This window comes from Ambystoma mexicanum, chromosome 6q (assembly GCF_040938575.1).
Source record: "Ambystoma mexicanum isolate Mex_15411 chromosome 6q, UKY_AmexF1_1, whole genome shotgun sequence".
Lineage (NCBI taxonomy): Eukaryota > Metazoa > Chordata > Amphibia > Caudata > Ambystomatidae > Ambystoma > Ambystoma mexicanum.
Window position 1 is genome coordinate 124,793,934 of NC_090937.1, and position 22,602 is coordinate 124,816,535.

Below are 22,602 nucleotides of genomic sequence, written 5' to 3' on the forward strand. Positions count from 1 at the left end.
AGGGATGGGTGTTTTGACAAAAACTCTGGGTCTGCAGAAGATACCCTGTATTTTGTAGACAGTTTTTTATTTACTGCCGGGACGACATCTGGGGTTTCCCAGTTCGTCATAATCTTCCTCTGAAGAGCTTTATGAAAGGGCACTACAGGATCCTCCTGTGGACCTTTGTCAAGAATATCCGTAAGGTCATCTTGTTGGAAAGACTGTGAAGGTGCAGACCACCCCATAAATTCTGTGATCCTGGCCATTAAGGCTCTATAGGGGGTTTCAGCATGCTCCCCCGGGTCTGGCCTAGCAAACTCCACCTCAGGGGAAGTGTCTAACCCACTTGCCTCATGTAAGGAATCATGAAGATCCTTTAACCTGCGTTCTTCAGAGGATAACTCCTCTCTAACTGGGGTTGCAGGTCCCTGCAACTCAAATGTGTCTTCCTGTTCAGATAGTTCACTCTCTTCCATAATTGAGGACATAGTTCTCAATTGTTCTGAACTCAAAGGGTGTAAACCCCATCTCCAAGGCAGAGGGTGCCAAACTTGTCATAATCGGCCTCGAAAACGTCGATGTCGTCGACGCTGAAGGCTTCAAGCAAGGCGTCGAAAACAAAGGCGGAGGCCTCGATGACCTCGACAGAATTGGGATTCCGCTCGAGGAAGTCGACAACCTCGACGCCATCGAGGACCTGGGGATAGCCACTGGGTGCGTCGTAACCGTGACTTTTCTTGGCGTCGTCGCCGAAGATGGCGTCGAGTCGACAGACCCGTGTGTCGAAGGTCCCTTCGACCTCGGCGTCGACGGAAACTTCGAAGAAGGTTTTGAGGTCATAGCCTTACTCGAGGGTTCGAGATGCGCTCGAGAAGCTTCCTTCGCTGGGTACTGCGACTCGCAGCGTTTTTGACCTTTGGGTCTTTCGACCAGACTATCGCTCTCGGCAGTCTTCGAGGGGGTCGAGGCCGCTTTCTCGAAGACGCACATCATATTTTTGCGGAATTCCTCCCATTCAGCCCGGGAACTATGTTTCGTGGGGCAAGGGATTCTCTTTGGAGAAACAGAGGAAGAGGAGGACGGAGAAGGGTATCTTCGACGTCTCCTCTTCGAGTGCTTCGATCTCGAGGAGTGATGGGACCCACTCCGAGACCTGGAGCGCGAATGGTGACGAGGAGACGAATGTCTCGACTTAGTCGAGGAAGAAGAAGCTTTAAAAGTCTTCCCTTTCTCCAGCTTCCCCCTACGCTCCTTCAGGGCCTTAGCTGTCATGGACATACAGTCCTCGCACTCCGAACAATGGTGTTCAGCTCCCAAACACCACAAACACTGTGGGGGTCAGTCAGCGACATCTTTTTCCCACAATCTCGGCATTTTTTCAAGCCGGACCGAGGAGTTGTCGGTTCCGACGAGGAAGCCATCGAGTACAGATCGAATATCTCGAGGTAAATAGGATTAACTTGACAAAAACTGAGCAACGGTATTCCGAGGCACTGAGTAAGCACGGAAAAACGGAACTGAGCAACGGACACTGCGCGTGGCCTTTATAGGCAGGATGACGTCGACGTCGATACGGCGGCTGTCGAGGGACATCGACTCGGCGGACGTCGACGCGCAGCGCCCTCTAGAGAAAAATTTTCCGAGGCCAGCAGAGATGGAAGGAGATATCTAAGATAAGGAATACGTTGGAGGACACAATCCCTTCGAAATGCTATTACAGTAAGTAATGCATGTCTTCTGATGCTTGTGAATCTGCTTAGAATCACATGCTGTGCAAAGACTAACGAGCAGTACCCGGAGTTGGTGGAGGGATGTGAGAAGGAACATTAGTGAAAAGATGTCTTAGTACTGCTTGTCCCATCTGAGAATCAGTCCTAGAGTGAGTGTCTAGGCAACAATGTTTTGTAAAGGTGTGTACAGAATTCCAGGTTGCCATCTTGCAAATGGATTTGAGGGGAACATTTGCAATGAAAGCTATGGAAGCCCGAGTGCCCCTAGAAGAATGTGCTCTAGGCTTAAAGGGCAGATCTCTCTTGACAATCCATCTTGAGATGGCTGATTTAGAGACAGGGTCCCCTTCTCTACCAGTCGCCACTGAAACGAAAAACTGGTTTGTTTTCCTTAGTCGTTTAGTTCTTTCCAGATAATACATGCTCTGCACACATCAAGTGTGTGTAGGCTTCTTTCTGCCATGTTAGTGGGGTTCTGGAAGAATGTGGGTAGTTCTATTGATTGGTTCACATGGAACTTTGAAATGAATTTGGGCGCAAACCTTGGGTGAGTGCACAGCACCACCTTATCTCTGAATTGTGACAAAAGAGTGTAGGACTGAAAGGGCCTGTAGTTCACTAACTCTCCTTATTGAAGTGACTGCCACCAGGAAGTCGGTCTTGTAAGTGAGTGCTTTAAGGCTAGCCTTATGCATAGGTTCAAAGGGAGATCCTATTAGTCTAGTCCACACCACATTTAGGTCCCATCCAGGAGCCGGGTTTGAAACAGGGGGATGAATTCTCTTAACCACTTCCATGAAAGCTTTAAATACTGGGATCTTCCACCACAACACCTTCAGCTGGGACGTGGTATAGGCTGAAAGTGCAGCTAAGTGGGCCTTCAGGGAATTAAAAACCAGACGGAGTCTAGAAGGTGAGTCAGGTATAGTACAATATGAGTAGGAGAGCAGTCTATGGGATTGATGCTCTTGGAATTGCACCAGATGACGAAGCGTTCCCACTTATTGGAGTAGCAATGTCTGGTGTTAGGTTTTCTTGCACCTCTAAGTGGTTGTATACGAATTGTTCGTTTTACAACTGTTCGAATTACAATTGACCTTTTCACAATTGACCGAATTGTGAAGGTCAATTGTAACATATATGGGGGGGAAACCCCCCACAACTCCCCACCTAACGCCAAACCCCCCAAAACCCCTACATATATAAATAAATATATATTACCAAACAGATATATATATATATGTATATTTATATATATATATGCGGTCAATTGTGAAAAGTTCAATTGTGACCCTTTAAATTCGGTCAATTGTTCATTCGAACAATTGTAAACGAACAATTTGGGTAATACCCCTCTAAGTATGTCCATACATCTCTGTGGAATTTGGAGGTCCCCAAACTCTTTGACCTCAGGAGCCAGACCTGGCATGGATAAAGTGTTTTCCCCCTGTCCTGCGATAGCATGTTGTATGGGCAAGGTAGTTTCTTCGGAGATGAGATTGACCTCTCCATCAGATGGGAGAACAAGGGCAGGAGAGGCCACATCGGGGCCACCAATATCATGTTGACTGGTTCCTGGTGCATCTTGTGCACTATCTTGACTAGGGGAGTCGGGGGGCGGGAGGGGATACCTGGAGGCGTAATCTGGGCATTGCAAGTTCTCTAGATTTGCGAACAAGCCGATCTCTGGGAAGCCCCATTCTGCGAAAACGTTGGAGACTATGTCTTCGTTTAGTCGCCATTCATACTCTGTGGGTAGAGGGAAGTCTCTGCTGAGCACGTCTGCCAGAAGATCAGTTCACCTGGAACGTGTTGAGACAGGAGGAACATCGCGTGTTTGAGAGACCACTTCCAAATGTTCTGGGACAGTTTGGATAGCCCTGAAGAGTGTGCCCCCCTATTTGTTCAGGTAATACATGGCAGTGGTGCTGTCCGTGAGGACCAGTACTGTCTTCCCCTGTAACTGTGTCTGAAAGCCTTCAGATCCTTGAACACTGCTAAGAGCTCCAACAGGTGTATGTGTTTGGATGCTACTGCTGGGGACCAAACGCTGTGCGCCGTCTGCTGAAGGAGGTGAGCTCTCTCACCACGTGATAGATGCGTCCGTAGTGAGTGGCTTCTACTGCAGGGGTGGTCAAAGTTATCCCTTCCAAGAGGTTTTCCCTCGACCACCACTGCAGAGAGAACGAGGGCTGCTGAGACAACCACTAGATCGTCCCATTGTCTGCTGGCCTGACACCATTGGCTGTTCAGCCACTCTTGCATGGAGCGCATGTGCAAACGTGCATGAGGGACTAAATAAATGCAGGATGCCATCATTCCTAACAGTGGCATGGCCTTTCTTAACGTCACCTCTCGACTAGCTACATATTGAGGGAACTGAAGCAGCATGTTTTAAACCCTCTCGTTGGAGTGGAAGACGAGGCAGTCTTCTGTTTGAATCAGAGCCCCCAGAAATTGCTTGACGTGGCTGGGGTCTAGGCTGGACTTCTTTTCGTTTATTGAGAAACCCAAACTGAAGAGTAGGTCTATTGTCGTCTGGGTGTTTGACAGGTATGTTCTGTATGAATCCCCTGTTGTGAGCCCGTCCTCGAGGTAAGGATAAACTGGGATGGATTGCCTGCGCAGGTGAGCTGCCGCTACTGCCAGCACCTTTGTTAATACCCTTGGGGCTGAGGCAATGCCAAAGGCAAGGGACCTTGAACTGATAGTGTTTGGTCTCCATCATGAACCTTAGGTATTTTCTGTGTGCCGGCAACATTGAAATATGAAAGTATGCATCTTTCATGTCCAATGTTGCCGTGTTAGTAGAGGGATTTCCTCTTGCAACGCTATAATTCGAAACTTTTGTGGTTTTACAAATTAGTTCGCGGGCGCAAATCTAGCACAGGGGGCATTGAGATCCTTATTGGGTACAAGGAAGTACACTGAATAGTCTTGTTTACCTGTAGAACGGGGACAACTTTGATTGCGCCCTTTTCCTGCAGGATCTCAACCTCTTGCAGTAGGATCTTCAGATGTTCCAGTGACAGATGCCTGGACTTTGGTGGTCGGTATCAAGGTGGCCAGCTGATACAATAACCGTGGGTGACGTTCTTGAGCACCCACTGGCTAATTCCCTCCCATGCGTGGAAGAATGATGTTATCCATCCCCTGACCGGAGAGGCATGGGAGGGGACCCGGATCTGCGGGTCATTTCTGATTTGAGGCCGGAGAGCCTCAAGGGGTGGTATTTCGACCCATTCCCTTGCCACGGCACTTTCCTCTAGGCTGATACTGGTTGGAGGCAGCTGACCCCTGTCCCGAGGACCATGGGTTACCCGTTCCGTATTGGTTGTGTGGGGAACGTGGGTAAGATTGTCAGCGAAAGGAGCGGCAAGAGCTCCCACCTCACTGCTGAAAAGACCTTTGAGTTATTTGGTTTAAAGATTTCAAAGTCTCATGTTCTTTCTTCGCAGTCTCTAGCGCCTCATCTATGGCTCTACCAAACAGGTTAGATTCTTCCTCTGGTTTGTTGATGAGGGACGATTGTGTTTCTGGTTTGAACCCACAGTTCTTTAACCAAGCGTGCCTCTTCAAAAGGGTACCTGGGGCTAGAGTTCTCCCTGCTGTATCTGTAGCATCTAAGGTGTTCTTAAGAAGATTATGATTCACCTGCATCCCCTCTGACACAACTGCCAGCAGGCGTGACCATGCTGGTTCAGTGACCTCTTGCAGGCCTTCCTGAAGCTGGTTCCACTGAACGTCGCAATAGCTGGCCAACAGCGTAGTATTGTTGGCAATTCTGGTGGAATAGGCTGCCGCAGTAGTGACACGCTTCCCAAGAGCATACCGTTTCTTTCAGTCCTTGCCCGGTGGTGCCTCACCCGTGGACAAGGGTGCCCCTACTCTCTTTCCAGTTGTAGTCACCACTAGGGAATCTGGGGTGGCATGTACCTGAATGTAGAGAGGGTTGAAAACTTTCTCGACCCGTGGGTTCACCGCCCTCATTTGCGATGGTGTCAGCAAAGAAGGGGCTATATTGCGTTAGTAGAGGTATAGCCTGACTTGCAGGTGGCTTCTCCTTCAGAATATCTTCCACAAAGTCAGTGTCTTGCACCGCTTCTTGCATGGTAATCTGAAAATGTTCTGCAGCCTTTTTCAGAATGCCATTAAATGCCATTTGGTCGTCTATGGGAGATGCCTGTCTAATAGATGGAGATGTGGGAGGATCCAGGCATAATGTATCTGGATCTGGGGTATTGGTAGGTGACAGCCATGGTGAGTTATCCACTGGTTGCTCATCCCCCCCCTATCTGGGGCGTGGTCAGAGGGGTCCACAAAGGGATCATCTTCCTGTAAATATGGGTCCTGAGGAACCTCTTCCGGATCTGTCAGGTCAAACACCTCCTCATGAAGAGGGCAGGAGGTCCTTTGAAATTTAGACACATTGGAGTAAAGGTCCTCCTAACTAGGCCTCTTAGCCGTGGTAAACCTTTCTGAAAAGTCCACAAATTTGGAAAGTCTATTCATATACCGCTCAAACCCATCTCTGGTCCATAAGAGGGGTCTGGAGTGAGAGGGGGGGGCTCCTCTTGGGGATCCGAGTGCTTAGACCATCGAGATTTCTCTGAGAGAGAGTCTTAGCCAGGGGCTGGAGGCCTTTAGAATAGTCTTCCTGCTTTTCTCAGCGTGTGGAAGTGTTTTTCGACCTGACCTTGGGCCTATTAGCCGCTGAAACGATCTTCGCGAGACTCTCGAGGATGTTCGGCGTGTCTGGGAGGGGTTTTGGCTGTTCTAGCGGCTTTGCCACAGTTTTCGACGTTGCCGGAACTTTCTGCGTAGGCGTGCTCTTGAGAGGCGTCTCGACAGCCTTATGAATTTTGGTGCTGACGCCCTCGTCATTGGAGTGCCCCGATGCATGCCGCTTACGTGATTACGGGGAGGGCTGCAGACCCTGTGGATCAGTTGGTTCAGTCGTAGAAATCCGTGTACCCGTTGGCGTCTTAGACCGTCCCGACGAGTCAATCGAGGCAGTTTGGGGGGTTGTGAGTTTACCTTTGTGAGTAGTGTGTGCGTCCCTGCCCTGTCGCCGGGATGTACACTCCCCATCGCAGAACCGTCGGTCTGCCTGCTGGGGATGGACTGCTCGGAGCGATGTCTGAGCCACAGACGTCGCTCAATTCCTCGTCACTCTCTGCGCCTGTGGCGGTGGGGAGCTACCCTCGGCCTGCATCATGGCGTAGGCCGCACACTGTTTAACTCGCCGTTCTTTGATCATCTTAGGACGCAAGAGCTGGCAAGACCAACAGGACGCCTCGTGGTGATCGAGGGAGACACATATTGCACCTCCGGTGCGCGTCCTTCCAGGGGTACTTGCCTTTACAAAAAGGAAAACATTTAAAAAGGTATCCTGTCCATAGTTCAGGTTTATAGCGACAGCAGAACCAGAAGGGAAATGAGAGGGGAGAAAGGAAATACATTCTTGAAAACAAATAGAGCCCGGGACCCCACTCTCCCTACAGTGTAGGCCTCGCCGAGGGCCAAGGCCATGCGGTCGACAGCGTCGACCGGAGCACCAGCCATCGAAGTCTGGAGTTGTCTTCCGCGATCTTTGGCGGTGGCAGGTAGGTAGTCGTCGATAAAGGGGACGAATATATAAAACGTCCGGAGGGCGTGGACAAAGATATTAGCAATTTATACAAGCTCTGCATAAAGCGTCCAGCTAGCTGGGCGGAAAAAAACAATCTGAGGGAGCTCAACGAGTGAGGGATTTTGGGTAGACTACACGTAACGTTAGGGATAGTGTTACAGGCACGCCCATGTCGACGCCTCATTTCGATCCTCGAAAGAAATGATGCAATACTCCACGATGACCACTAGATGTCGGACTATATGCACAGCATGTGATTCTAAGCAGATTCATAAGCATCAGAATTTTTATTACTCCTCCCTCCTGTCCCCTTTCCTCCATCTTTGTGGGCGATTCCACCAAAAAACCTCAATAGGATGGAGACTGGAACCTAAGGGGCAAAGCAGTTCTTGATAATTGCCTGTCCAAACTCTGCATCCCTCCTGGAGCTGGAGTCCAAGGAGAAGTGCCTGCAAAAAGCCAAAGGTGTAAGCCACATTGCCGCTTTGCTGATCACTTCCCACAAGCTGTGTCTCTGGAAAGCCACTGACATAGCTTTGTCCCTCACTGCATGTGCACGAATACCTGCAGGCACCTTTTTGTGCATTGCTGTAAAAGTCTCTGAAATGGCCGCCACCATCCACCTGGCAATGGGGGCCTTGGATGCCTCAGTCACTGGGGCGGTGCCGCCAAACCTGGCGAACAGCTTCAGATTTCCCGAACTGCCTTGACCACGAGAGGTAGAATTTGAGCACCCTCCACAGATCCAATCAGTGCAACAATCTCTGCGCTTCGGGTTGAGGAGTAGGGAAAAACACTGGCAAACAGATTTCCTGGTTTGGATGAAAGAGGGAGACCACCTTGGGTAAGAATTTAGGGTGAGTTCGGAGGACACCTCATTGTTGTGGAATACTGTGAAAGGTTTGCATGCAGAAAATGCCTGAAGCTCACTAATTTGATGCACGGGTGTTAGCGCTACTAGCAGGACAACCACCTGATGTCAACTGAAGCCAGTGGCTCGAATTACCTGTTTTGGAGGGCTCACAATCCCACATTCAGGTCCCAGGTGGGGCCTCTGCACAGGAGGAAACAATGTAGATAAGCCCCTGAGGTGCACCAGGTTTGCTGCCAGGAAGAAGCCTTCCTCAGAGATCTTGTAAGCACCTATGGCTGCCAAGTACATGTGGCAAGTGTCTACATGGACCCCTGATTGTGAAGATGGGCTGGGAATGAAAGAACATCATCTAAAGAGCAAGTGAGGGGCTCCACCCTTTTCTCAAGAGACCAATGACGGAACCTGCTCCAATTACTCTTATATTGCATCCTGGATGACGCCTTCCTGGCCTCCTGGATAATGTGCAAATTACTTGCCGAGACCTGAAAAGACTCATCTGAACTGATCAGGGGCCAGGCTGAGAGCGCTAACCGGTGTGGCTCCGGATGTTCCACTGCTCCCTGTTGCTGCCTAAGAAATCCCTGGCCAAGGACTGGAAGAGGGACCGCCCCCTGCATTTTCATCTGCAGGAGATATGGGGAAACTCACCCTCGAGGGTCACTGAGGAGCCGTCAGAATTAGCCAGCAGTACTCTGTGTTCTGGAACTGCAAAAGGAGCCTCTGGAGTAACGGAGGGGGGAGGGAAGGCATAACAGTTGCTACAACTGATCAGAAATGCATCCCCTAACGATCCCTGATCCAGACACGTCCATGGGGCGGATGAGTCAGAAATAGAAGAAGCCCTGGCACAAATAGAACTCCCCAAGCTAGATACAGATACAGTAGATAGGCTGGAAGGCCCCATAACCACGGATGAGTTGCAAGCCAACATAAGAGAGCGGCCGACTGGCAAAGCTCTGGGGGCGGACGGATTGCTGAGTGAATTTTATAAGGAATTTATAGCGGATGTGGTACCCCCATAGCTGGCCATGTTGAATGAAGCGCTTGACAATGGTGAACTGCCGGCATCACAGAGAATCTATAATAGTGCAATTACTAAAGCCCAACAAACCAGACACTGACTGCGGGTCATATAGACCCCTGTCGTTGCTCAACCAAGATGGGAAAATCCTCAAGGCCCTGATGGCAAACAGGCTTAAGCCAGTAATATCTAAACTTTCCACCCAGACCAGACGGGCTATGAACCAGGCAGGAATATCACGTGTAACCAGAGGAGACTGCACCATGTCATAGATAGTACCCACGTGCAGTAGCCTCGCTGGACGCAGTAATGGCATTTGACTCGGTCAGATGCCATGGCTAACAGCGGTGTTGCGCAGCTTCGGCATGGGGCCAACTTGCGTGCGTCAAGACAGAGGCCCACATTTCAGATCAATGGCGGTTGGAGAAAGGCACCAGACAGGGTTGCCCGTGGTCCCCTATGCTGTTCATACTGGCCTTGGAGCCGCTGGCAGCGTACCTTAGAAAGGAATATTGGGAAGCAGGCATAGTCATACAGGGCAAAGTTCATTTAATCTCGCTATATGCAGACGACATGCTGTTGTATTTGCAACACCAAGAAACCAATTTGCAGTATATTCTGGATGTGTTAGAGCGGTACGCAGACCTATCGGGTATTACGATAAATGCACAAAAATCATGTTTGTTCGTCTTGGCATCATACAGGAGGACTCCAAGTGCACTGCCTACGCTACCTGTGAAATGGGAGGTCCACTCATTCAGATACTTGGGTGTGGATTTATTTCACGACCACAGGACGGAGTTCACACAGAACACATTAAAGGCGGTAGACAGGGTAGTAACGTCCATGGCTTTCTGGATCAGATTGGCGCTCTCACTGGTGGGGAGAGCAGCGTTCCTAAAGATGGTAGTACTCCCGAGGCTTCTTCACTCCTTCACCAATGTCCCATACGATATCCTGAGAGGCTTTTTTAACAAGCCCAACTGTATTTGTCATAGCTTCCTTTGGCATGGCATAAGGTGTAGAGTAGCATTAGCTAAATTGCAAAGGCCGTACGAGCAGGGGGCAAAAAGGTGCCCAATTATGAGGCATACTATTTGGCCAGTCAGCTGCAGTTTGTCACGAGATGGTTATCAGATGAGGAGTCAAAAGACACAGGGCTGATGCAGCCCTCATGTGTCCCATTGTATTTGAAGGAAGCGGTTTGGTTGGCAACACCGGGGATTCAGAGAAGGCCCTGCTGCTGCTGAAGTTGGGTGGGTTGATTTGGCTCAGGACCTGTTGCTTTTTGGATAAAGTCACCTTATTCCCCTCAGGTCCCGCTGGTGACACTAAAAAGGCAGAAGATTCACAACTCAGACTAAATGTGAGGAAGTACTGGGAACCCATGGGGGTGGCGACAGTGGGATACTCATTACAGGATGGCAAACCGATGGACTTCAGTGTACTAACCTCAGAAGTGGGCATACATGCAGGACAATATATGACCCACGCTTCACTCCTTACTAGGTTAGAGCAGAAGTGGCCGTGTATGGGAGGGGTGTGGCAAGAAGATGACACTATTGAAACACTTTATGATGTTTCAGAGGGCGGACATGCAGTGTCTAGGTTGTACGAGTTGTTAACGTCACACAGTGGGGATATGCTGCTGCAAACTAGGTGCAGCTGGGAGGCAGATTTGCAAGAGCAACTAACGGATGCAGTCTGGGACAGGGTAATGGCCTACCATAAAAAGGTGTCCAGAAACGCGAAGCGCCAATGAATACAACTGTATATAACTCATGGGGCATATCAAACCACAAAGAAGACCGCTAGCTTTAGTAAGGCAACGGAACAAACTTGCATGAAATGTGGATTGATCAATGCGGACCTGGTTCACATGTTCTTGGCCTGCCCAGAGATCCGACTATAATGGAAAGAAATAGCACAGGCTCTGGCTAAGGCAGGTATAACTCTGGACACGAGCACCTCAGAAGCTTGTATGCTAGGTATTTTTGTGGGACCGAAACGGGCGAAACGTTAGTAAGCTAAAGGATTTAGCATATATCCTGGCGTAACGAAGAATAGCAAAGTGGTTGAAAGCGCTTAAGAGACCAGAAGGGCGCTTATGGTGGGTCGACCTCCAAAAATGGATGCTTGCGGAAACAGTGTGGCAGGAAGTGGACCGCCGAGGCCAGGGTGAACCCAGTGTTGCCCTCGCCTCCTGGAAATGTATGGTGCAGGAGTTGGGGGCCTTATCGCATGGCACAGCCTGAAGAGTGATAGTGGACCTGTGGTCTAATAGGAAAGGCGGAAGCATATACCCAAGTCGATGTAGTAGGTTAGCAAGACAGTAGTGGAATAGGCTGGTATGAGGGAGAGGGGGCAGTGGGGGGTACTTAGGGACAAAAGTGAATGGTCAATGCTATGCAATGCATTTAAAAGTCTAAGTTATATTGTTGTTTTAAAAATCAATAAAGAAGTAAAAAAATTAAAAAAAAAACAACTCTGACCCCTTGAAGGGTAGGTCGAGTATTCGATCCTGGACGTCTGAAGAGAACCTGATTGCGTGCATCCAAGCAGTTCTGCACATATCTACCCCCACACATATTCAGTATCTATGTGCAAGACCATTGACTCCTGGAGAGCCTGTGCAACGATCCTAGCCCCTGCCAATTCAGCCTTAAATGCTGCCTGCAGTCCAGCGGGAGGTCTTGGTGAAAGACGCTCATCTCCATGCACAACTTTTGGTTAGTAGCCACCAGCATGGCGTCTGCATTGGCCCGTCGGAGATGCAGCCCTGTGTTAAGATAAACCTTCTTGTTGAATGATTCCAGCAGCTTATCGTCTTTGGACAAACAGATGGTAGTGGATGCCGCCACTGAGTAACTGGATGGTTTTGAGTATATAGGCACTGCTGCTACCACAGATGAGTGAGGCTGAGTATGTACAGACAGTAACAACTGTTCACTTTCCAGTTGCCTATAGCGGGCATCCATCCTTTTATTAAGCTGAGAGAGCTGGCCCTCAGCTTCTCCCAGACCTTCCTCGCCAGCACCAGAACATCCTTTTGGAGTGGAATTTCCGACCTCAGGGCGAGTACCTCCACCAGTACCCCTTGCTCCTGTTGCGCCTGCTCTGGTTGTGGAATCTGGAGGAATTCAGCTAAGCCCGGCAGCCAGTCATGAAATGTCTAGACCGAGGCCGATATCATGTCATCATTGATATTATCCCCCACGTCATCCTGGGACTGGGGTGGAGAATCCTGGGTGCTAGGCTACGTCCCCAGCATTCCTCCCTGTTGGTCACTGCCCTGCGGCACCAGTGCCGGGGGTGGTAGGACCAGAGGGGGGCAGGGAGCAGAGCCTGCACTGGAAGCGGTAGCAGCACCAGAGGGGGCAGCAGCAGTTGGGGTACAACGTCCCTGATACGGTCCTTGAGATAGCCCACCATTTGTTGTGATTTCATGAGGATCAGGAAACGCTCGAAGAACCTGTCCGCAAAATCATGTTGTGTGGCACGTGTGTTGGTAGCCGGGGCACAGCCCTCTGAGGTGCGCTTGGCTTTCTGGCTGGCTCGCCGTATCTGGGAACCTGCGTAGGATAACCCAATGGTTGTCCGGTGTAAACATAACCTTGGGGCAATCAATCACCCGAAGCCTGTAGACCGCTGGCTAGAGAGGGCTGCTGCCCCCTTGCGTGGCCCACTCGGATGGAGAGGGCGAAGCTTGCAGCTTACCTTCCCTGTCTGCGTTGACCTAGGTGTGGTAGAAGAGTTGGATAGCCCCTCAGTGGCAGGCCAGGGAGGGACGCAGCAACCCTCAGCGTGTGCGCCGGTAGCATCAGCCGCATCGGCTCCATCATGTGTTTGGCTTTCATTCTGTGAACCATTACCGTGTCTTGAGGAATGCGTGGGAAGTCAGAGTCCAGTGCAGGGTCCTTTGCGAGGTAGAGCTCACTGGTCTTTTGTGACTCGGTCCTATAGATTTAGCACCAACCTCGGAGGGACCTCCTGTAGGCCTAACACCCTCAGTTGTAAAACTGATAAGACAGCTTCTTGCATCCAGACCTGGACTCAACCTCGGAAGGAGCTCTGGTAGCCACCCTGCCCTAAGCCCAAAAACTGGTAGTCTTATTGCTGCGTGCCGGCACCAAAGATGCACGCCTGGCAGCAGAGCCTGAAGGCCCATCGCACCTAGGTGTGGTAGAAGAGCTGTATAACTTCTCAATGCCGGACCCGGGAGAGCCACAGCACCCCTCAGCGTGTGCGCCGGTAAGCTCCAGAAGCCTCAGGCCTGTCACCGGTATCGTGGTCTGAGAGACCCGTCCAAGACGACAGAGCCCCAGGGAAGGAGCCGCCGTGTTGGGGTGCCTTATTTAATAAGGGACCTACCTTGTCATGACTCGAAGATCTTGACACAAAGTCCTTCAGATGACCCGGTGGAGACACATTCCCAGTTCACCACACAAGCCTCCTCCTACAGGGTAGAGCCATGAAGGTTTTCTCTGATCAAGCAAACGCTGCCCCCTCCACCGTCCACTGCAGAGTTCCTCGGGGTTCTTGCACAGCGCCCACACTCTACAACCTGTTCACAAAACTGCTCTTTGACAAAATGGATTCCCTCAGCAAAGCTTATACAAACTATGCCGAGGACACGCAGGTACTCCTGCCACTCTCTGGCTCATATGTCCAAGACGCTGCAGCCCTCCTACAGATATGCACCACCATCCAAGCCTGGAAGGCCGCCAATGGGCTGTGTCTCAATGGAGACAAAACCGACATTATTCTCATAGGCCCTAAAAAAATACTGTCTAAACTTGACCAAAAATACTGTAACTCATCACTGACAACACCAGCATCACTGTCTTCCCTCAGTAAAAACTCTAGGGGTCTTCCTCGTTTCAAATCTCTCCATGACACGACAAGTCAGTGCCATTGCCTCTGCCCACACCACTAAATGTATAAATGCTGTGAAACCCTTCTTATCCAAACAGAACTGCCTCACCATTGTGTGAGCCACCATCAGAGCTAAATTAGATTATTGCAGTGCCCTCCTAGCAGGCACCTCAGCAAAAAATCTAAACAGACTGCAAATAGTCCAAAACAACGCGCTCAGAGCAGCCCTCAATATTCCTAAAAGAGACCACATCACGCAGGCCAGGCAAGATGCTCACTGGCTCCCGGTAAAGGAAAGAAACTTCAAAGACCCTCACATTAACGCACAAATGCTTAAACCTCTCTGCCCCTTCCCTACCTATCAGAAACAATAGAGATACCTCTTCACGCCCAAAAAGAACCTGCTACACAAACCAACTGTGCATCCCACCGATCAAAAGGACTAAAGCAGGGGGACAGGCTTCCCACACATAGCACAAACTATGGAGCGCCTTACCTAACAAACTCAGAGCAGAGACCCTCCCTCATGGCAGTCTGCAAAGGGCTAAAAACCACATTCTTCAGTTAACTATCCATCACCACCTTCTCGCCCCTCGCCCCTTTTTCTCGGCTTTCCTCTTGTAATTAAGTATGTATTATGTATTATTCCTGTAACTAATTATGTTTTCATGTAAACAATAACGAGTGCCTGTAACAGCGCCACGATGTCTACGAGCTGCTGCATGCTTTATAAATGCTAATAAATAAATATGGAAGATCTCCCTCGACCGAGACAAACGATTCCTAGGATAGCATGGAGCGAGGTCGCCGCACACTGTGCATGCGTCCCCACCGGTGATTGGGCCCCAGACAGTCACGGCAAAGTGCATGGGGGTACAATGCTTGGAAGCTAGACGCACTTAGTAAATCCTCTTGCAACCAACATGCGCCGGATGAAAACGAACACGAGAAAGCATGTAAAGCACCAAAAATAATGGCCACGCCAGCTGCCAGGTCCGCTCCCGTCCGAGCGGTAAAAGGGACAGAGGTGAAGCGCAGGAGGGCAGGGTCGGTAGGTATGTCCACGCCCCAAAGCGCTATACAAAATATAAAGGGAAAGCCCATTTTTCCCCCTGCCAAAAGGTTCCAGTAACATCCCTGTGTCGGGGGACATCCACAAGGATGGAGGAAAGAGTACAGGACATATAGGTAGTTGATCTGTCAGCCGTGGAACTCGAAATAATGTAGAGAATGCATTTGAACAGTTGGCTCAAGGCAATGCTGGCCTCTCATTGTGTTAAACACACCCCTTTTGTGTCTGGTAACAAGAATAAAAGGACTTTCCCCCTTGAATGGAAAAGGAGAAGCGATATACAGAGGCAAGTCTCTGATGTACTGATGGAGGAGGAGCTGCACTGCCATGCTGAGATGGCTGTGGCGGTGAGAAGGACCCGGAAAGAGGTCCAGAGAGAAACAGAGAGAAGCCAGAGAGAAAGAGAAACATGGCCGATGATGGCAAAGCCACCTGGCTGGAGAAGGACCTGCGGAAGAGAAGTTACGCAGGGTGCTCACAGCAGAGACCAGACCATGCGAATGGGAGAAGCAACGAAGGGGCTAGATCCCTACAAGGGACAACCAGGTCCAGAGATGGAGACAAACATGCATAACCAGAGGAGTTACGGGAGCCCTATAAACCAGAGCCTTAAAATCAGCCAAAAGGCCCATAGCTGCACACACAAAAAAAAAGGTATATTAGGAGGGAATACCCATATCCCTATGAATTAAGTGATCCACTGGGAACAAGAGAACCAAGGAAGCCAGGAGGGCTCAATAAAACAAATAAGGAATCATCCAAATGGGAAAGCAGAACCAAGCAAGAGTGGAATCTTGTGGGGAAAGACTGTGGTGGCGGAGGATTCAAGAAATATTGTTTCATCTATGACCACTAGGAGGATTAACTTTTTTTTAACTTGGGAGTTTATGATGTATATATTGGAGGAAACCCTTTTCTTTATTTGGACCTATGACAAGATTGACACAAACTGAAAGTCAGGAGACATGTAAATAATCGTGGAACTTGAAACCAAGAGATTCCTAGAAATATTGGAAGACGGCAGAGCAAACATCATAGAGGGCCACACATATTGCCCGCTTCGCTTTTAAGTTGTTTTCTCTAGGTGGTAGGGCCAGCTTAGAAGTTAGGATTTGGACAGAAGACGAGAGGTATTATTTTGACAAGCACCCTTCAGTATAGTTTGTAAGGTAGGGAACATCCCTATTAGCAATAGGGTCAGCAAGGCGTTTCCTTTGATTTAAATAAATCTCCTGTACTAAAGTCAGACTTCTGGTGCGAGTCGTTCTTATGCCATGCCACAGTACCCTGCCGGTCAGATCAGACATGGTGGGACCCTGTAGAGCTGGAGTCGACAAAGCCGTCGCCTACGCCACAGGCTTTGAGGCCCGAGCCTTGGCAAAGATGTCCAACATCTTCAGGCGGAAGTTCTCCCATCCCTCCGGAGTGGAGGACTGGGTAGGAAAAGATATCAGCGCTGGAGGGTAAGGGAACACCGTGCAGAGGTGGCCCTTCTTCGAAGAGGAAGACTAATGGCAGTGCAAGGACTCACTCTGGGAGCGGGACCTCTCTGAATGCTGCTTTTTGTGTTTTTCCTTACATAGAGCTGCTTGCTCTTTGGTGTAACATTCCACGCTGTACGTTTGAGATTGCAGAGTCTCTCACCCTTTGCCTTGTGGACGAATGTGAAGATCTTCACTGCCCTCTCCTGGAGGGCCTTCGGGTGCATGGACTGGCAAGACCCGCAATCCTGAGTGTTATGCTCAACGCCTGAGCAATATAAACAAATCTGGTGCAGATCCAAGGCCGACATCTGCCGGCCACAGTCCACACACAGCTTGAAGCCTGTTGGATGGTGTATGCATGGCATATTCAAAATAATTGGTAAGCTCGATGAGTGTGTTCCGATCAGTGAACAGCGTGTGCAGAAAAAGGAATTGTGGCTATGGCACTGCTATATATACTGACACAGATATCTCCTGCGTGGAGTGCAGAGAGGCATCGGGCGGAGCTGTAATCCCTAGCAGCAGAAACGTTTAAAGAGAACAGCTGCACAGGGCTAGGGCTACCATAGATGAGGAATCCATGGGAGAAAGAATCCATTTGAATAGTCTGGCATGTAACAACTTTTCGAAGCATGTAATGGTAATTACAACTTCCTTTTCAAGTGATTTAATTCCAGCTAAGGTACACTACAGAAGATGGATTATTTGTTCTGCAGCCTCAAATATCGTCTGAACAGATTAATTTCTGCTCAATTCACTACAACTGATCACTGATGAACTTCGAGTGTTTCTACTCTTAAGAATATGCCGATAACCCTTCCTTAGATCATGACTCATCTGCGGGGCGACTAGAGTGCTTGCTGAACCAAAAACCGCCTCAATATTGCAAGAGCCACCATGGGTGCAAAACTGGACTACTGTAATGTCCTTCTAGGTACCCCATCCAAAAACATTAATACATGACCAATAACTCAAAACAACGCCCTGAGAGCCGCTCTCAGCATCCCCAAGAGAGAGCATATTTCTCAGGCTAGACAAGATGCCCACTTGCGCCCTACTAAAGAGCGTATTCTGTTCAAGGCTCTCACAATCACTCACAAATGTCTATCACAATCAGCACCTATTGGGCAGAAACCTGTGCAGTTCCCTTAGGGACCACTGCAAAAGGCTTAGGAGTACAGGTGTTGGCAGTAAACCCAATTGGTAGCAGTCTGTACTACCCAGATTTACCTGGTAGCTGTGGCTGAGCAGTCAGACATCTCTCAAGAAGAGTTAGACAGTATATAGAGTACACACATTAGGTACCAAAATACAGTAGCACAAGCAAACACTGACCAGAGCTTTGGTATAAAAGTATATAATTATTTATTTAAAAACACACTTGAAAAAAATACACTAGCACTAATATGGCAAGCAAGTTCAAACAGTCACTATCAATATATATACATCCCTGATTACTTATTGAACAAGTCTTAGTTAAAACACCACTTATTTGCAGACAGAGGTGAGCACTTAACCTAAGATGGCACTCCAATAAGTTAGTTAAAAAGGGAGGGAAAAGGCAGAATTAGAAAAGCACACAATACCAATACATTTAGAAGAACCACAGCAAGTCAGGAAAGGCAGAGTCTACTGTAGAGCAAGAAAGTTCATAGGCCAGGCCCACTCTTGGAGAGAGAAAGGCGGCATGTGTCCAAGATCACACAGTTGAATTATACTTAAAACGTCTTTGCAGATAGTTCAAAAAGAGTTGGATCAGTTCAGAAAAAGTTAGTTAACAGGTCCCCCCAGGATAGAGAGTCAAGGATTTACGGGACACCTTGAACAGTCTGTTGCAAGGGAGACCTGGCGGGACACAGTACCTGAAATGGTGAGAAAGCTCCAGCGGGGGCAGTTGTTCCTGGCAGCGGGTGCAAGTCAGTGCTTCATCCAGGGGAAGAGAAGATCTCGACGTGGAGGAAAGCTGGAGGTCGTTGCATGCCAGGGAAGAAACCAGCCGCAGAGTTTCCTGGTTAAAAGGTACTACCCTTTTATTCGCGGTAGTGGTGAAGCGTGGCTATCCGGCCGCCGGGGTGCTTGGCACGGGCGATTCGACCACGAGACGGTCCAGGAAGGCGAAAAGAGGGCCAACTGGTTAACCCCACCAGTTCAAAGGAAGAAGACTCTCCAGGATAAAGATCTTCTCGGTCGTCGGGAAGTGGTGAGGCGGTTCAGCAGGGCTCCACCGGTGGTGTCGTCATTGCAGGTCGGCTCAGCTTCTCCCGCTTCGGATTCTTTAGGTCCTGTGGCGACTTCTGAAGTTCCAGTCCCCAAAGCCCTGCTTTTATGCAGAAACCCCTCATTCGCTAGTCCTAGCTGTCACTCAAACATGCTAAGTGGTGAGCCGGGCGGCTCACCACTGGGCCAATCACACAAGAGTGCGACTTGAGTTGCCGAGGCAACTCAGTCCAGGGTGTCTAAACCCCCCTCCCACACATCCTGTAGACCCAGACAGAGTGGCACCACTTTTGGAGGCTTCTGTGCAGAAGCCCGCCAAAAGTGGAACAAAGGGCTCGACTTGGGTTGGAGTTACAGAGGCGAACACAAACGCCATTTTAAAATTGAGTCCTGGCAAAAAGACCCAACCGGGGAATAAATATTAAATAAATAACCCGGCGGTATCTTTAACATTGCACCAAAAAAGTGGTGCGTTTAAAATGAATGGGAAAATCCCATAGGAAATATTCCGGTGGAATATTTCGCGTGGTAACCACTGCCACCAGCCAGAACCTCGACGAGGGGGGACTGCACAGTGCCCCCTCGAAAAACAGACCCAGGGGCAATCTAATTACCCCTACCAGTACTTCCACAATATGATGGTTTGTACTGGTTCTGTTCACAATTTAAGACTAGTAAAGTCAATGGTGACTTTACATGCCCTGGGAGACAGTAGTCAGTCCCAGGGTATGGAGTCTATGTTTGGGGGTCACTATGACACCCGTGTTACTGCACTGAGGGTGCTGTGTAACACACTTACCAAAAACACATGAAACCCTATGGCGTAAAAGACCCCATAGCCCATAAAACACATTACAAAGTCAAATGATATCTCAAATCATGTCTAAGAGTGGGAGAAAAAGAGTCTCACTCTTAGCAGGAGAAAAAAATAAACCCCAAAAATCCAGCAAAGTAGCTTGGGGACTCACTAGGTTTGGGAAATTAGCCTATACAGAGAATTCTCCCTTACAGCACCCCCCCATCTCACCGAACGAATACACCAAGGACCCACCATCAGACCCAAACCTGACCTATACTCACACCAACTCACAATCCCCGCCTTTAACAGAATCACGTTAAGTATTTATATGTAATATTTAATATTACTTACAACTCACAATGGAAAACTAGGGATAATTATTCTGAATGTACAGCAAGGGGGAAAACCCCTCTAAACACTTACTACCAGCAGTCCCTGGATTACATTCCTCCCCTAAGGGTTATTTATGGTCTGGATAGAAGCCTAAAATAACGAATGGATGGGCTGTCCCTGCAGAATTTTACATCCTTTGGACCACAGACAGCAAGTTCCAAGATTGTTACGTTTATGGGAAAGCGAGGCATTTTGCATTATCCTGTAGCCAACTCATTGAAGTCAAGAAAAGATTATTGGCATCCATGCATCAAAAAAGCAGGGTTCAAGCATTTTGCACACAAATTACCCTACCACATTGGAAGACTTTGAAGTCACAAAACCTTAAAGAAGCATTGTTAGAGTTCACTTGGAATGTTGATTCAAGGAAGGGAAAATACCTTGTGTGTGCTGACCGTGTAAGAAAAGAAAAACAGAATCACGAAAATGGTATTAACCATGTGGTTAAAACACTGGGATGCAGTTCTCATCTGTGTACATCTCGGGTGTGAATGAAAAATAAGATAGAGGAACTAAAAATAATTTTCAGGCCACAGCAAAAAAAAAACATTTTTTTTAAACTGGACACATTCTGATATTGGCAATTTGAGGCACCAGATAATAGGATGTGCTGAATAATTCAGTCCCGGATAACCCCGCTTTCACTGGAATACAATGTCTTACTACTTCTATTTATAGTTCATATTTTGCATTCCTATAAAAAAAGTCAAACATGTTGGGCAATAAAACAACAAGTAGGCATATAAAATGGATTGATTACCTGCATCTGCAGCAGTCATATCTTGTTCTAGCTTCAATTTGTGCTGGCTAAGTTTGAGCATGGACTCCTCAATTGTTCCTTTGCTGATTAATTTCATTACTCTCACTTCTCTATTTAAAAAACAATTCAGAACTGTCATTACAAATGATACACTTTAAACTTTACAAAGGAATATCATAATGGAACTATTACTGAGTCCAAAAAGAACATTAGGCCCAGACTTAACACTTAAGATTAATCAATATACTCTTGTCAGTTCTTATCTACTAATAATGAAATCCTAATACACATACTGGTCATTATATTTACAGAAAAACCAACAAAGGACTGTCAACATCAGGATTTTCTCCCTGTTCCAGTGTTTATTTTTGGCCAAACAACATTTTATTTCAATTGTTTCTTAAATAAATCAGGACAATAAACGTAAATAGTGTGATAAATAGGCTGAAGCATTGTGCATGTCTGTAATAAGTGAGACATGATCTTCAAACTATGAAACAATAACAGCTGTGAATTTGGGGACCAGGTTGAATAATGAAATGAAAAAGAGTAAGAAAAATTGTTGCATAAATGTAGATAGAGTGTCATTTTTGAAAGATTCAAAATAACCTCATTCAGTGAAAGGTAAAGACTGAACTCAAAATGGCCCGATGAACCCATAGCATCAGAGTTAAAGAAGAACACAGGATTTATAGATTAAGCACATCGTTTTTACCTATGATTTTATTTGATCTAAAAGGCTTTCAATATAAAATTGGTTCAAGAGCAACGGAGAAATGTACACATCTTATTGAAGCACAATATGACGCCTAGAATCACAGTAAATTCACACAAAAGTTGGAGCGCAACACTGCTTGTCAATGGCATAGTAAAAATAAAAGTTTGCACCCCATTGGTCCTCGTAATCAGTAAACCCAAGAAAACAATAGCAATTTGCTGAAGAAGCGCTATGCAAAATATTGGTAAAGAACTTTAAAAGGGGGGAAACGCCAGTGGAATGTCGACAGACAAATACAGGAGCATAATACGGCAAGACAAATTCTGCCTTGTGTACATATACATTTCATTTAAGGCACTGCAGATTGTATTACTCTGCTCCAGAACATGAGATCTAGTATACATTAAACATTACCTTGCTGAGAAAGTAACAAGGTCTTGGAAACAACACTGCCACAATGGTTTAGATGGCGACTTTCAGAGTTGTAAGGTTTCTTTCTTTGTCATGATTATTGCTTGATAACACTAAAGACTGCGGCTTCTGAACACACCAAGCTCTTGTAGAAGGAACAAGTTACTTCCCTGTAAGTGTTGTTCTCCAGCATGGGTCTGGCATGGATTCACATGCTCATGAATATTCCCAGTCGTCAGGCTGGGAATCCTCGGTAAAGAAAAAAAAAACAAGCAATCACTGGTCTCTGGGTCATACTGCCCACAGCCAATGACTGCCCTCTACCTAAGCCCCTCCACTGGCAACAATCTTCAGATTTGGTAGCACGTAAAGTGACAGTAGGACCAAGAGAAGAGTTGCAGAGGGATAGACGGGAAGGTTTGCATGTGAATCCATGCTGGAGAACAACATTTACAGGTAAGTAACTTGTTCCTTCTCCTGCATGGGGTCTGGCATGGATTCACATGTTCATGAATAAAGAATACATAGCAGTACACACATGCACAACCACGGGAGATGGCAAGGCTCAACATTAAGCATCTCTTACCTCCTCACTAGGCCCACCTTCAGGCGAACAGGTTGCGCAGCACTGCTT

The 22,602-nt window shown here is 48.0% G+C and overlaps 1 protein-coding gene across 1 annotated transcript in view; it reads right to left on the bottom strand.

The window, feature by feature from the left end:
• SMARCAD1 (SNF2 related chromatin remodeling ATPase with DExD box 1) overlaps positions 1–22,602 on the bottom strand; it is a 1,912,998-nt gene that overhangs the window by 41,001 nt on the left and 1,849,395 nt on the right. Inside the window, exon 23 of the mRNA XM_069630562.1 lies at positions 20,840–20,949. Coding sequence (XP_069486663.1) covers positions 20,840–20,949 — 110 coding nt within the window. The remainder of the gene's footprint in view (positions 1–20,839; positions 20,950–22,602) is intronic.